We start from the raw sequence: 13,894 nt of genomic DNA, 5'->3' as shown, positions 1-13,894 counted from the left end.
GGATTTGGTTTCGTAATCCCTTTCTACTTGACCTCCCTCCCCTCTTTAGGCAATAAAGTCCTCGTTTTCCCCAGACTTGCAGAAGAGCCAACCCTACGCCTTCCAGCCCTCCATCTGCCCGCCCGCTCACTTCACATTCCCCGCTCGGTCACAGAAACCGAAGATCGAGCAGCGGCGCTTTCTCCCTGGAACCCGACATCCCGCCCGCGAGCCTTGCGTTTCGGTCCCACTCAGACTGCGAAACGGAAGATCAACCTGCGGCGCGGCTGCAAGGTCGGCTTCCTATTGGCCGGAGCTGCCGGAGCGCCGCCCTCCCGCCCCACCTGGGCGGGGCTTCCGCGTCCACCCGGTGCTGCCTTGAGCCCCCGCAGCTTCGGGCGGGCCCGGCCGCCTTAAAGAGGCCGCAGCCGGATCCGGTCGCCGTGCGAACTGCTCTCTCCAGACCAACCTGGGGATGGACCTCAGTGTCCCAGGCACGAGTGCGGAGGAAGAGCGGGGAGCCGAGCGCTGGAGGCGGGGCACCCGCCTGTCGCGCTCGCTGCACCTGCCGAAAGTCCCGCCCACTCCTTTCGGGCGCAGTTTCTGGAGTCACCGTTAGGGGGAGGGGCGGCCAGACCACTGGGCGAAAAGTAATAACAATAGCTAACATTGATTCCCGGCGTTGCACAACTCAGGCCTTTTACTCACCCCTCGCGTCGTCCTCGCCGAAACCCTATAAGGTAGGTGGGACTGGCTTTCCCACTTCACACACGAAGGAACAGAAGGTTAAACTGCTCCCCCGAGGCCACATGCCCAGGAAGGGGCAAAGCGGGGATTTTTTTTTTTTTTATAATTTTTTTAATTTTTTTTTTATTTATTTATGATAGTGAGAGAGAGGCAGAGACACAGAGACACAGGCAGAGGGAGAAGCAGGCCCCATGCACCGGGAGCCCGACGTGGGATTCGATCCGGGGTCTCCAGGATCGCGCCCTGGGGCAAAGGCAGGCGCCAAACCGCTGCGCCACCCAGGGATCCCCAAAGCGGGGATTTAACCAGACCTGGAATTCTTACCCACCGCTCTATACTCTAAAAGTGATTAATTTCCCCTTAACCCTTCCTCTTCACCCCAGAGTTCCCAGGGGGTGGTGGTCTTATTACCTCCGTCCTTTATCGGAAGGGACGGCCCTAGGGGCATTTAGCTCTGCCCATACAGGTGTGCTCAAACGCACCTGTGGGTCCCAGACCAAAGGGCCCCTTCAGGAGGGTCCCCTCACAGGTGTTTTCTTCACAGGGGGGTCCTTGCGGGTGCCCTACAACATGGGGAATACAGATGTTTTCCCAGAGAAATGCCTGGGAATGCCTCAGATACATCCCTGACAGGTGGGCCTCAATACACCTCAATACACAGAGGCCCCCGCCCCCCTGAAGCTCCAACTCCAGTGTGCTTCAATATGAGTGTGCCTCATGCAGATGTTCTCAGGTCTTTTTTTTTTTTTCATGTGATCTCAATTCTATGCAGATGTTCCTCATACCAGGCTTTTGCCTTCATTTCACAGGTGTGTTTCTCAACAGAAACCCACCCAGGAATGCATTATATAGCTCCCCCCGCCCGCCCCTCCATAGGTATGTTGTAGTTAAGTACACACCTGTATGGGCACATTTGCATATACCTGGGTCCTATGAGGTGTACTAAAATGCAGTTGTGTCTTGTACGGGTCTTTCCAATACATTTCCCCACAGGGATTCCTCATACTAGTGTTGTTCGTCTCATGGGCGAGCCATGCAGATGCGTTTCCGAGACAAATGTATCCTACATCAGCGTGTCTCAGTTAGGTGTTTGCTATAATGCAGGTGTGCTCTAAACGGCTGTTTTCCACACAGGTATGTTTCCGTTCAGCTATACTCCAAATAGGTGTGATTCAATGCAGATGTCTCCATAGGGGTTCTTCTCATATATCCACGCAAATGTCTTCCCTACGGGTTGGCTCCTAGGCAGGTGTGTACCACACAGGTGTGTTTTTATTAGGGGCCACCCATTCAGGCCTGCCCCAGACAGGAGTGCCTCATGCACCAGTGTCTCCACGCCCCGTAATGTCTCCACACTAACGCGATCCTACAGATATGCCCGCAATATAGGTGGAAGGTCCGTCGTACACCTGCGCGCTTCCGCGCCTTTTTACTCTTCCGTATTATAGAATTGGGTTCCCGTTACAGGTGCGTCCCTGGCGCGGTCCCACCTCCGCTTGGCTCCGCCCTCCCATCTAGGCTCAGGTGCACAAGCCGGAAGTGCGCTCCCCTCCCAGGTGAGTGACTAAACTTTCCGGGTCACGTGAGCGGGCGGGGCTGGAGGAGCCCGAGCTACCGACGGACGCACCGGGGGTTCGAGCCAGGGACCCGGACCGGGAACCTGAGCCAGGTCGGAGACGCCTGGGCCAGGTAGGGAGGTAGGACGCGCGGCTTGGCTTGCCTCCCCCTACCCCCCTCCGGCCCCCTTCCCTTTCCCCAGCCCAGGAACGCGCCGCCTCGAGTTAATCTTTAATCTCTGACCTCTGGCGGCGGGGGCGGGGCGGGACTCCTGGGTGCCCGGGGCGGGTCATCCCTCCCCTCGGCCTGCGCCAGGGTCCGGCCCCGTCCCCCACGGCCCGGCCTTTCTCTTTCTGCCGCCCCAGGTGCCGGGTCGCGGGGACCCCCGGCCCGAGATGCGGTAGAAGCAGCGCGCCCGCGAAGCCCGGTCCCCGGTGCCACCAGCCCGTCGCCCGGCCCATGGCGAGCCCCGGCCTGGGGCTGCTCCTGGCGCTCGGCCTGCCGCTGCTGCCGGCCCGCTGGGGCCGGGCCTGGGGGCAAAGTAGGTACCGGCGGGGGACGCGCGGGGGTTACCTGGGCCCTGGAGAGGTCAAGAACGCGGGAGCGGTCACCGGATACCTTGAGAGGAGGCTACAGGGTCGGGCAGGGGTAGGGATTTCCTTGCACGATTGGAGTTGGTGTAGAATTCCTGAGTTCCCGGGGAAGGTGGAATTGTGAGCCGGGGACAGGAGCCTGTGTACCTGAGTCTCTGTGTGCTGGAGGTGTTTTGGGCGGACTGGGAGCCAGGAGGAGGCCTGCCTGGGTTGACCAGACTGGCCATAGGTGTGGACCCAGCCTTTCAGTCCTATTTCAGTTTCGGGAGCCTGGGGGGAGATGTGAGTCAGACACTCCAGGGAAACGCAGGATCCACCCAGATCCTTAAGGGCCGAGGGAGGGCTGGAGGGGTGGGGGGGGAAGGGCAGGGTCTGACAGTCAGACACCGTCCATTACAGCAGACCCCAACTCAGCACAAACTGCAAACTACTGGTGGCTGATTACTCACTGCTGGGCTTTGCCGAGTTTGGGGGTGGCTAGAGGAGCAGAAACAACCAGGCCGGCCCCTGCATGCAGGGTACCCACAGTCTCTACCAGAATGGAAGACGGAGAAAGGCAGGGTCCTAACTGAGGGATGCCCAAGGGAGGTGCAGTCGTGCCAGGATGGGAAGGGTAGATAAGGATTAACTTATCCTCTCTACCCACCCCCTCCCCACAGCACTGGACCCCCACGTAAATGAGAACGGCACCATTACACCCTCTGCCCCTGGCTCTGGCTCCAATGGGGCCCTGGTGAGTTGGGGTTATATGTAGGAGGAGGGTCACAGGGATTTATTCAGGTGTCCCACATGTAGCAGGTGAAACGGCCCAGACTCCCAGAGGTGGCAGGTGCTTGGGAGGGAGATCCCAGGCATGGCAGGGGGGAGCGTGGGAGCCCCAGATGTGATTGATGGGAATCAGGGATCCTGGGTGGAGGATCCACATCACCAAAAGTGGGGGGCTTTGGCGGGGGTGGGTGGGTGGGTGGAGAGATGAGGAGCCCTGGATGCTTCTCAGGCGAGGGTGGACAACCTGTCCCCTCTCCTGCAGTCTCAGGAGGCCATCACTGCCATTATTGTGGTCTTCTCCCTCCTGGCCGCCGTGCTTCTGGCCGTGGGGCTGGTGCTGCTGCTGCGAAAACTGCGTGAGAAGCGGCAGACACAGGGCACCTACCGGCCCAGCAGCGAGGAGCAGGTGGGTGCCCGCGTGCCACCACCCCCCAACCTCAAGCTGCCGCCCGAGGAGCGGCTCATCTGAATGCTGGGGCCTGCTGCAGCCGCCACCACTGCCCAGGACCGCCCGGTGCTCGCTCACACACAGCAGCCGCCACCGAGACAACAGCCTCTGATGGTTCAGGAGGACTTGGGGGGCCATGGGGCACCTGCCTGGCGGGCTCGGTGAAGCATGCCACCTCTGCTTGACTCTGCCTGCAGTTAGGGGTGCCGGGGCTGGGGGCCCGCCTCCGCGCTTGCTGCACCGTCTTCGCTCGGCTGTTTGTCCTGCTGCTGCACAGGCCCGACAAATCCTCTCCTTTCCTTTCAGTTCAACCATGCAGCCGAGGCCCGGGCTCCCCAGGACTCCAAGGAGACAGTGCGGGGCTGCCTGCCCATCTAGGTCCCCTTTTCTATCCATCTCCCTTGCTGTGTGACCTTAGGGGAAGGCTGAGCCCTCTCTGGGCAACCAAACTTACCCAGTGCTTAAGAGTAGAAGGGAAGAAGGTGCTTTAAAGACAGTCCCTGAGGGCTAGGGAGAGTGTGCTGCTCACATTTTATATATTTACATATATTCAGTAGTGAGAGATATTAAAACTTTTTGTTGTTCTTTGAGCTGACGGGGGCAGGAATTAGTCTAGATGGAAGGAACACACTCAGGACTCAGACTGTTGAGAGATGAATTGTAAGGTTGCAAGGATCCGAGGGCTGGGAGGGCTTCCTGGAAGGGAGGGGCTTTCAGCTTCACCTTCGAGCCAACTGGAGGCTGCTCCAGGAGGAAGGTAGTGGATGGGCTGTGTTTCTGAGCAGAGAGAGGGCCCCCAGATAAACTCACCAGGAAAACCAGTTTTGGGTTCTTGTGGCTTTATTGAAGGAAGGACGGGGGTCTCCTCCAGGACCCTGATTCTTAACCTTCAAAACACTTTTTAAGCTCAGCAACTCTGGGCCCGCTCCTAGCCTGGGGCCCCTGCCAGTCGTTGGCAGGTGCAGCAGGGGATCTGAGGGCTCCCGGGGCCCCCTCCGGGAGCTGGGGGTGAACGGGTTCTGCCAGCAGGACCTCAGAAGACTGGGATCTGGGATTCTCTGGGGAACCGGTATCTGAGGAAGAATCAAGGGGTTGGGAGGTCCGGGTAATATCCACGTTGGGCTTTGTGGGGACCAGAAGTTGGGGGCTTTCTGGAGGGCTGGACTGGGTGGGTGCTGTGGAGAGCTGGGAGCAGGGGCTGTCCTGGGCTCTGGGATCTTCGGCTTCCTTGGGGGAAGGGGAGAGATGTAGGATTAGGAGATGGGACTCAGGGTCTCCTTGGTTGCATGTGTCCACAGGACCTGATGAGGACTGGGATGGAAGGATGATTTCTTGGCTGGCCTCCAAGGGTGGCTGGGAAGTAGGGTCCTCTGAGGAGATCATGGCATCTAAAGGCTGGAGGGTGTGCAGAGATGGCAGGTCAGCAGACAGGGACAGGGGCTGAGGCTCTGGTGGTTTCTCATCCTCTGGTTGCCATCTTGGTCCTCCTGGTATGTCAGGCTGGGTAGGGGTGGGGAGATGGGCAAGTTGCTGGCCTTCAGATGCTGGAGGGGCTGGATGGGTTAGTGGGGGAGGACTAGGAGGCTCTCACCAGGCTGAAGCAGCTGTCCGAGTCCCCTCTGTGGCAGCAGTCCAAGCTCTGACTGGGCCGTAGGCTGCTCGTCCTGCTGGCTCCCGTGCTCAGACTGTCCAGAATCTCGCTCAGCAAATCCAGTTCTTCTCCAGACCCCAGGAAACTGCTGTCCAGAGCCTCCTCTGCCCATGGGTCCTGGGCATCCTCAGGGCTCAGAGCAGGTGCCCTGGGTAAGGATGGGCCGCCTCACATGTCTGCTCAAGACTCCCCAGTTTTGACTGGACTGCTCTGGAGGTCCTTGAGTTTAGAGACCACCCTCCCCATCAGTCTTGGCCTCCCACTCCCAATAAGGCTCCCTCCCCAGCCATTGAGCCTTACCTCTCCCCCAGGGATTGGGGAGGTCTCTCCTCCAGCCGCCACCTCCTGCTGGGGCGAATGGGCCGGTTCTGCAAAAGACAGATTCTCGGAGGGCAGGGCCCCAGGAAATACCCAATCAGGTTTCTGGGGGAGGGTGAGTGTTAAGTGGGCACCGGATATTGGGGTAGGTGAACTCTGAGTGTCTGAATGAAGACAGAATGGGAGGAGGCCTAGGTGGTAATTCCAGGTGAGAGCATTTGTGGTGGTGGTCGGGAAGGCAGGCATACCTACCTTTCCAAAGTGCTGGGTGATAGGCAGGCGCTGCTGCAGACGATCTGAGCGGCTGGTGAGGGACGGGGCTCTCAAGGAACCCCCCCTTTGCAGGCCAGAGTCCCCATCCTAGGAAGAGGGTGAGTGAGCCAGGAGCCCCTTCTTCCACTGCCCCGGCCACTGGCCCCTGGCCTTACCTTGTACATCAGAAGGCTCTGCACACCCTTCAAGCCGCTCTTGGCCTGCGGAGGAGCCAAAAGAGAATTAGACTCCACAGTGACTTGACCCTGAGCATTTGAGAGCTCAGCTCTCCATCATAGGACAACTGTCGTGCCATCTGTTCACGTTTGGGCCTCACAGAAAGTCACAATTCTCCACTTACCACCTGAGAAGTCCATGCAAACTCACCGCTTGCCTAATACAGAGGGAGTATTCCTAGGGGACGTAACCACTGAATGAAATGGGGAAGGGCAAAAATGGAATGTTGTAAAAATGTATCAGCATTCAAAAGCCAAGCAAGGAATAAATCCTAAGGGACAACTCGAGTAAACCCTAAGGGAGACCTCGAAGCTGCAGAAGTTGGCCACAGGAAACTTCTGGGCTTGAGAGAAGAGAAACAAGGGCAGAGGCTGGGTCTGTCGTCGTGTCTGAGGACAAAGGATGTTCACCAATGAATCTAGGTTGTCAATTTTAAATAGGGAACCAATGATCCTGACAAAAATGAGTAGGTACGCGGGAGAATAAAAGCAGGAAGACTTGTTAACAGTTTAACTGCTGGTTCAGTTCTGACCAAAAAAAAAAAAGTGTACTTTAAATGTGGGGTTAACATGTCATGTCCCCATGAGGGGTTGAAAGGTGCCTTGTCCCCTTGTCTTTGTCACCCCAGTAAGTGGCCTGTCTAGTGTAGCCTCACCGAGCGGTACATGTTTTTGACGGCTGGTTGGGTCTTGGCCTTGACTGAATGCAGGAGGGCACCGCCACCTTTCTGGGGAGAGAGAATGGAAGGAGAGAGACTTGGTCCCTTGGGGTTCCCCCAGACTCCATCTCCCCCCCTCAGCTGTGTGGTGCAGGACAAGGCCCCCCTCCCTCGCCAGGTCTCGATTTCTTGACTTCTGTCTCTAAGTGAGCATAATGATGACTGCTCCCTGGGGACCGTTAGGAGGCTAAGTTAATCCAATAATAAACACAAAGCAAGTGTTCGGTGTTCCTACCTTTAGGTTGTCTGCCCAGAGCTGGTAGGAGCGAAGAGCACCTGCAAGGAGGAGAGGTGGTCATGGCTGGTGGGCTCAGGCTGCGGTGCTGGTGGGGCGGGGGGGCTCCGGGCTGGGCACAGAGCTCACCTGAGGACGCCTCACTGCAGGTGATCTCCTGCTCAAAGAGATCTGTGAAGCCCTCTCCTGTGTTCAGCTTCTCCAGTCGCCCTTCGATGAACTGGGGGCGCAGTAAGGGTCAGAAAGGGCTGCCACCCACATATCTGAATTCGAGGACTCAGGGTTCTGCTGGCCCTACAGACTCAGAAGCCATCCCTGGCCCCTATGGGGGCTCACCCGTAGAACCCAGGAGTCTGGAGCCACCTGAGGCAGCCAGAAGTCCAACCCTCTCCCTGCCGCCCCGCTCAGGACCTGGCGGGGACCAGACTCCGCCCCTCAGAAGGACCCGGAAGTCGGACTGACACTCCTGGACCGGCCCCCCTCTTTCAGTGATCCTGGAAGGAGTCGACCTCACCTTCAGGGACCCGAGAACCCATCCCCGCACAGATGGGCCCTAGAGTCCAGCCCACCTCCCGAGAACCCAGGAGTCCGGCTGCACCTCTCCCCACGCGTCCCTGTGACCCAAGAGCCCCCGCCCCCCTCCTCCCCAGCAAGAGGAGTGAGCGCTCCGGACGCGCCCCATTTAGAGTCCCGCACGCACCCCCACCCCCCGCCCCGGACGCGCCACCCTTAGGGACCCAGAGATTTGATCACACCCCAATCTCCCCAGGGACCTTGGGGGGGGGTAGATCTCATCCTCCCAGGAGTCCGGGGCTCCCATCTTTAGGGACACAGGCGTTCAGTCATGCTGCCTCCACCCGGGGACCTTGAAGGGTGGGACCCCGCCGGGCCCACTCTAGTCTGCCCAATGAGACCCAGGCGGCTGCCTGTCTAGCTCCGGCTCGCCTCCAAGGACCCAGAATTTTCCTCTCTAGCAGCGCCTCCCAGCCCCGGCTCCGCCCCCAGGGCTCTGGCGCACCTGTTTAAACAGCTGCAGGTGCACAGCCCGCCTGTGGAAGGCCTGGAGGGGCGCTCCGGGCTTCTGGGCCAAGAAGGCTTCTTCACTGAAGGTCACAGGCTGGCCCTAGAAGAAAGACTCGCGATCTGATCTTCCGTGGCTCTCCTGGAGCCCACCTGTCTCCATTATTTTACCCATATGTCTATGTAGCAGACGTTGATTGAGTGCCTACTGTGTGTCTGATCTTGTGCAGGGTCTGGGGGGGGGGGCGCAGGGAGGTCTTGGCTTTAACCCTTTGAGGAGGAGGAGGGCGGGACCTGATTCTGGTGCTCACAGGTGACTTATGGCCGCTGTGGGGAGGACAGATTGTAGTGGGCGAGGGTGGGAGCCCATGAGAGATGACTGAAGGAGATGAAGGCGCTAATCCAGGCAAGTAGTAATGGGGCCCAGCCCCGGGAGGAGACGGAAAAGGGGAGATATTGGCAGATTCGGAATGTGTTGTAAAGGCAGAGCCAACAGAAATGTCCAATGCTCGAATTGTAGACCCCTGCTCCCAAGTTTTTATAAAATAGTTGTGAAAACGGTGCTGGGAAGGCTTGAGAATGGGCAGATCCTGATGTTCTGGCTTCAACACTCACCCCGCTGTGGGACTTCTCCAAGCCTTGGTTTCTCATATGTAAAATGAGACCATAATGGTATCTATTTCATAATAGTGTTGGGAGCATTACGTGAGATAATAGTAGCAGTAAAACCTAGTATTTGTCAAGTGCTCACGATGTGCTAGGCACTCCCCAAGCATTTTGCATGTGACCCTTTTGTGCGAGTACTAGGGGGATCCCATTTTACAGATGAGCAAACAGAGGCACGGAGTAAGTGCTCCATAAAGGCTAGGTATCGTCACCATCACCATCATCATCATCATCATTATTGTCACTATTATTAATCCTTCAGTGGCCCACGAGGCCTCTCCCCTGGCCTCCCCGCTGCTCACCGGGCTGCAGACGAGGGCATCGCGGTACCCCCCGAAGAGCAGGGCCTGGGCTTTGAGGAAGAGACGGGACACCCCTTCCCCTGGCGCCAGCGCAACCTTCCGTAGTCGCAGTCTGAGCAGGGACACCTGGGGAACCAGCGGAGGCTGTGAGCTCTGAGCCAGCGGGTGTGGGGCCTCAGCGGCCGCGACGCGGCAGGAACACAGAAGGGGTGACACTGACCACGTCTGGGGGCAACGCTCGCACGTCGTCGAAGGGCGTCTCCAAGATATTGGAGTCCACGTTCATCACCACGACTTCCTCCAGGGCTTTCTCTCGCACTCTCTGCGTTGGGGAGTGGGGGTGGGGGCGGCCGCTCAGAGCCCGAGGATCTCTGGCGGGGGCGCTTATTTAGGGGTGCAGGAGGGGGATCCCGGCCGGCGCTGCAACCACTCACCTCGGCGAGACTGGAGTGCACTCCGATGAGGTAGGGCATGGGCGCACTGCGGACGACCGAGGCGACAGGGTCATGCAGGCACCGCCCCAAGGTCCCCAGAATCCCAGGTCCCTTCCCCAGTCCCCGTCCCTCACCAGCAGTAGTCCAGCAGGTGCGGCGGCAGCGTGGGGATCAGCACGTGCTCCCAGTGCATAGGGTACAGGAGGGCGCAGGACGCGTGGACGCACGATGTCAGCTGCGGATACGCGGGGGGCCGTGGGGTCAAGGCCTGGACCTTACCCCCATCTCCAGTTTCAGGGACCCTCTTTCGGTTGGTGGCTCTCCCGGCTCCATTTCCCACGTCCCCAATCTCCTGTCCCCATTTCCCCCTCCTCGCCCCTTCCCCACGCACTGCTGGGTAAGAGGTGAAAATCCAAATCCCGTTAGGAATCCTGTGGACACCAAGAATTCGGCAAATGACAGTGTTGGGAGCTGGTGGAGCCAGTACTCGGCAGGGCAGAGGCCCTTAGGGGGCGGAGCTAATATGCAGCCCTCCCGATCGCTCCCCGAGGAGGCGGGGCCAGGACTCGGCGCCCTGGGTCCCGCCCCTGGGGATGGAGCCGGCGTAGGTCCCGCACTCCCGACCCCCCAGACCCCAGGCCTCCTCCTAGCGATGCAACTGGGATTTGCTCCCCAGGCTCGCAGCCCCCAGGGGGGCGGAGCCAGTCTCGTTTCGGTCCCTAGTGGGCGGGGTCTGGACGGAGCCCTGCAGGAGAGGGGGCCCTACAGCCCCCCCCACTCTGAGCCCCCCCAGAAGGGCCCAGCCAGGGTTAGGGACAGCCAGGACTTTGCCTCAAGTCCCGCCCAGGGGAATTAGAGCTCGGGATCCGCCCCGTCGCCCCGCCCCGGGACGGCTGGCCCCCCGCCTCACGGTGCTCAGCTTGCTGGCGAAGAGGAGGACCCTTCTCTCCGCCAGGAGCGCGGCGAACAGCCCCACGATGTTCTCGTCGGTCACCGCCACCACCAGCTCCGTCAGGTTCCTCTGAGGACCGGAGAGAAGCGCTGGGCGCGAGGGACCGCAGGATTCGACAGCCCCCCTCTGGGTTTCGAAATCTCTCCCCGCCCCCCAGAACCCCCTCCCACGTGTCCACTCACGTTCTCAGGAATGGATGGCAGGCGGCCCGAGTCGGGAGCTACGAAGCAGGAAAGCTGGAGGGGTGGGGGGGGAGCGATGGGTGGGGGCATCGATCAGCCGGGGGGGGGGGGTCGGCCTCCCCTGGGTGCCCAATCTAACGGGGTCCCCAGTTCTGCTCACCGGCCTGCTGTTCCCAGGGGCAGGGGGCGGGATGCTTTGTGCGCTGGAGAGTGTCACTCCGCTGCCCTGGGAGAGAGTGTAGCTGTGTGGTCAGGGCTGGGGTGCAACCTCTCTGTCCACCCAAGGGGGGACACCCAGGAGTTGAGGGCTACTCACCAGCTCTATGGAGGCCTGAGTCCCAGGCAGGGGCTGCTGCAGCAGGTTTAGAAGAAGTTCCTCGACCTCAGAGACCTGGGTAGGAGTGGGGTGTCTGAGCCAGAAGGGATTCTGGGGGCCTTGGGGCCGGGGGAGGTGGTGGTGCTGAGTGGTCTGGGAGGAGCTGAGGGTCTTAGGTCAGGCCTGGGGGTTCTGAGCCTGGCTGGGGGCTTGGGAGGGTAAGGCTGGGTCTCCCACAGGAATAGGAAGGGGGGCTGGTCTCACTTGATCCTGGGCCAGGAGGTCGCCCACTGTGTTCAGCAGCTTGTAGAACACCTCAAACCAAGGCAGGTGGCTGTGGAGAGAAGACATAGGTTCTACGAAGTACCCCTAGGCCGAGGCCCTTCCCAGCCCCACCCCAGAGCCCCATACCCCACACCTGAGGATACAGAGGCAACTGTGGGCACCAGCCCGTAGGTGGCAGAAACCAAATCTGCGGGTGCCGCTCAGGTCGGTGAGGGCGAAGGTGAAATGCTGGACAGCTGGGCTGGGAGGCTCCCTGCAGGTGGGAAAGGCTCTTAGAGACCTGAAGGTCCCAGCTTTCTGATCCATGCCCCCCCCACCCCCGCCCACAGCACTCCTAGTATTGTGTCCACCAGTCTGTGGTTCTGGGTGTTTAGGTTCTCAGTTGTCAGGGTCCCTGGGTGTTTGAATCCTGGGGGTCCCTGAGAGGTCTGAGTCCTTGGGGCCTTGAGTGTCTGTTTCCCTCCGTACCTTTCCACATCAAAAGGGAAGCAGAATTTAGGCACCATCTGCATAGCTTCCTGGAGATGGAGAGAAGCACACGCTGCTTGACCACCCAGGCTGGGCCACAACCCTGGCCAAGACTGTCTCTTCCCCTGGGGGGACTGACCCTGGCTCCAGGGGAGCAAAGAGCCAGCCTGCATACCTGGTCCCTGAAGTCTGGGGGGAACTGCCGCAGGATGGGGGGATCTGCGGGAGAGCAGGCTTCTAAGTCCAGGGTCCCAGATCCATCCTCGTGTCCCCGTTCCCACCTGATACCCCCAACTCACCTTCCTGCAGGGAGGCAGGGCAGGCTGCTTCAAAGAACCAATCAAACATGGCAGGTGGACCCCCTCTGTGGGACAGGACATGTGGGACATGGCTTAGTGGGTCCAGGGGCTTGCTTCTGTGTATGTGGTCGTGTCTGCTGCTCTGTATGTGTGTGTGACAGGTGCAACTGTGTGTGTGTGACCTCAATGATTTGTAGCAGTGTATAGGTTGTATGATGCTGTGCAAACACTAGTGTTGACTGTATGTGCATGACAGAGGTATGGAGCAGAGCGAGAATGCGACCGTGTGTGTGCGTGTGACTTGTGTGTACACACAGATATGCATGTGTACCTGATCACGAGCGTGTGACTTGTATTTATGTGTTTCATGACTTGTGTGAGCAGGACTTAGGTGAATGTGCAGGATGTGTGTGTGTGCATGTGTGCATGACTTGTGTGAGCATGCAGATGTGTATGTGTGAGCAGGACTTATGTGACCATGCAGAGGGGTGTGTGTGTGTGTGTGTGTGTGTGTGTGACTCTACCCTGAGTCTTCCTGACTGTCCACTGTAGGTGTCGGGGGGGGGGGGGAGTGTGAGTGTGTGTGACCAAGCCTGTGTGAGGATGAATGACATCCACAGTCTCCTGCGTGGCCATGAGCGTGGCCGTGAGCGTGGCTGGGTAAATGTGTGTGGATTCCTGTGGTTGTGAGAGCAGGAGCCCCTGCCTGTGTGTCTGTGTGTGGGACTTCATGGTGCCCCAGGGGCTGACCCCGGATTTCTCATTAGAGGAAGCAGGGCGGCATGCCCTGGTACTTCTGGGACCCCTGGATTCTCAGCCATCCTCCCTTGTCCCCGCCCACCCCTCCACCACCAACAACCCACTCCCCACCAGAGGATGCTGGGACGTGGACTCAGGGAGAGGGACAATGAGACCTGAAGAGAGACACAGGGCAGGATGGGGACTGGCTGCAGACATGTACAGTCCCCGATGCGGGAACCCCCGGCACTTCACCCTCATGCTCACATGGTCCCACAGGAGCACCGGGTACACGGACCCACACAATCTGTCTCACCACCCGGTCCCCCTACTGGTCCCCCCCAAGCCATGTTCCCCATCTCTCTGGCACACCAAGAGGTGCCCACTCAGAGTTACAAACTTAGTCACACAGAGCCGGAAGGAGAAAGAGAAAGAGGGAAGAGGAGCTGTGAGTGGCCCGAGTGTGCCTGAGAGTCCAGTTCACACCGCGGGCCTGCTGAGAGGCCGGCCCCAGTCCCGGCTACCTGTCCCCCCCGGGGCCTGCCCCAGCCCAGCACCCCTCGGCCCCGGCCCAGGCCTGCTCTGGGAATCCTGGTCCAGAGAGCGGGGGAGGGCGCAGCTCTTACTCGGCTTTGGATCCCATGGTCCCTGCAGGGCCGCCGCTGGCGGTGGGGCCCTTGCCCCAGGGGTCCCCGGGGCCTGTGCTTGCGCAGGGCTGGGCCCCGAGCC

The 13,894-nt window shown here is 59.7% G+C and overlaps 2 protein-coding genes across 4 annotated transcripts; one reads left to right on the top strand and one right to left on the bottom strand.

Annotated features, from left to right (window-relative positions):
• The first annotated feature begins 2,287 nt into the window (after nt 1-2,287).
• On the top strand, nt 2,288-4,913 carry CRB3 (crumbs cell polarity complex component 3). Of its 3 annotated transcripts, none has more exons than XM_055343013.1 (5): nt 2,288-2,415; nt 2,649-2,824; nt 3,536-3,609; nt 3,907-4,050; nt 4,399-4,913. In XM_055343013.1, exons 2-5 carry the CDS (start codon nt 2,743-2,745, stop codon nt 4,468-4,470), a joined length of 372 nt encoding a protein of 123 aa, XP_055198988.1. In that variant the 5' UTR covers nt 2,288-2,415; nt 2,649-2,742; the 3' UTR covers nt 4,471-4,913. The 3 variants fall into 3 exon arrangements, 2 of the variants coding, with proteins under 2 accessions (XP_055198988.1, XP_055198987.1); XR_008666826.1 differs by having other exon boundaries at nt 2,310-2,423; nt 3,907-4,206; nt 4,399-4,468; XM_055343012.1 differs by having other exon boundaries at nt 2,310-2,423.
• Nucleotides 4,914-4,958: 45 nt separating this feature from the next.
• On the bottom strand, nt 4,959-13,894 carry DENND1C (DENN domain containing 1C). The gene is made up of 23 exons (XM_055343011.1): nt 13,792-13,894; nt 12,428-12,492; nt 12,304-12,347; nt 12,129-12,178; nt 11,794-11,913; nt 11,640-11,709; nt 11,376-11,450; nt 11,220-11,285; nt 11,060-11,113; nt 10,836-10,946; nt 10,060-10,160; nt 9,926-9,971; nt 9,712-9,813; nt 9,492-9,617; nt 8,522-8,626; nt 7,633-7,723; nt 7,504-7,544; nt 7,206-7,277; nt 6,490-6,534; nt 6,314-6,421; nt 6,044-6,111; nt 5,684-5,891; nt 4,959-5,592 (listed from the first exon to the last, which is right to left on the bottom strand). Exons 1-23 carry the CDS (start codon nt 13,806-13,808, stop codon nt 4,975-4,977), a joined length of 2,403 nt encoding a protein of 800 aa, XP_055198986.1. The 5' UTR covers nt 13,809-13,894; the 3' UTR covers nt 4,959-4,974.

The sequence above is a fragment of the Nyctereutes procyonoides genome, unplaced genomic scaffold, assembly GCF_905146905.1.
Source record: "Nyctereutes procyonoides isolate TBG_1078 unplaced genomic scaffold, NYPRO_anot_genome, whole genome shotgun sequence".
In the NCBI taxonomy this organism is placed as follows: Eukaryota; Metazoa; Chordata; class Mammalia; order Carnivora; family Canidae; genus Nyctereutes; species Nyctereutes procyonoides.
The sequence above is the reverse complement of the archived record's forward strand: the minus strand, read 5'-3'. Positions and strand labels throughout refer to the sequence as shown.

What these genes read in the sequence shown, in the direction of transcription:
- CRB3 (XM_055343013.1), top strand. Translation starts at nt 2,743, where the DNA reads ATGGCGAGCCCCGGCCTGGGGCTGCTCCTGGCGCTCGGCCTGCCGCTG. An exon ending in CTGGCTCCAATGGGGCCCTG is followed by an intron (nt 3,610 to 3,906) that starts GTGAGTTGGGGT and finishes CCTCTCCTGCAG; the next exon opens with TCTCAGGAGGCCATCACTGC. An exon ending in GGCCCAGCAGCGAGGAGCAG is followed by an intron (nt 4,051 to 4,398) that starts GTGGGTGCCCGC and finishes CTTTCCTTTCAG; the next exon opens with TTCAACCATGCAGCCGAGGC.
- DENND1C (XM_055343011.1), bottom strand. An exon ending in ACCTGCAGCTGTTTAAACAG is followed by an intron (nt 7,724 to 8,521) that starts GTGCGCCAGAGC and finishes CTGCGCCCCCAG; the next exon opens with TTCATCGAAGGGCGACTGGA. An exon ending in TCACCCAGCACTTTGGAAAG is followed by an intron (nt 6,112 to 6,313) that starts GTAGGTATGCCT and finishes TGTCTTTTGCAG; the next exon opens with AACCGGCCCATTCGCCCCAG.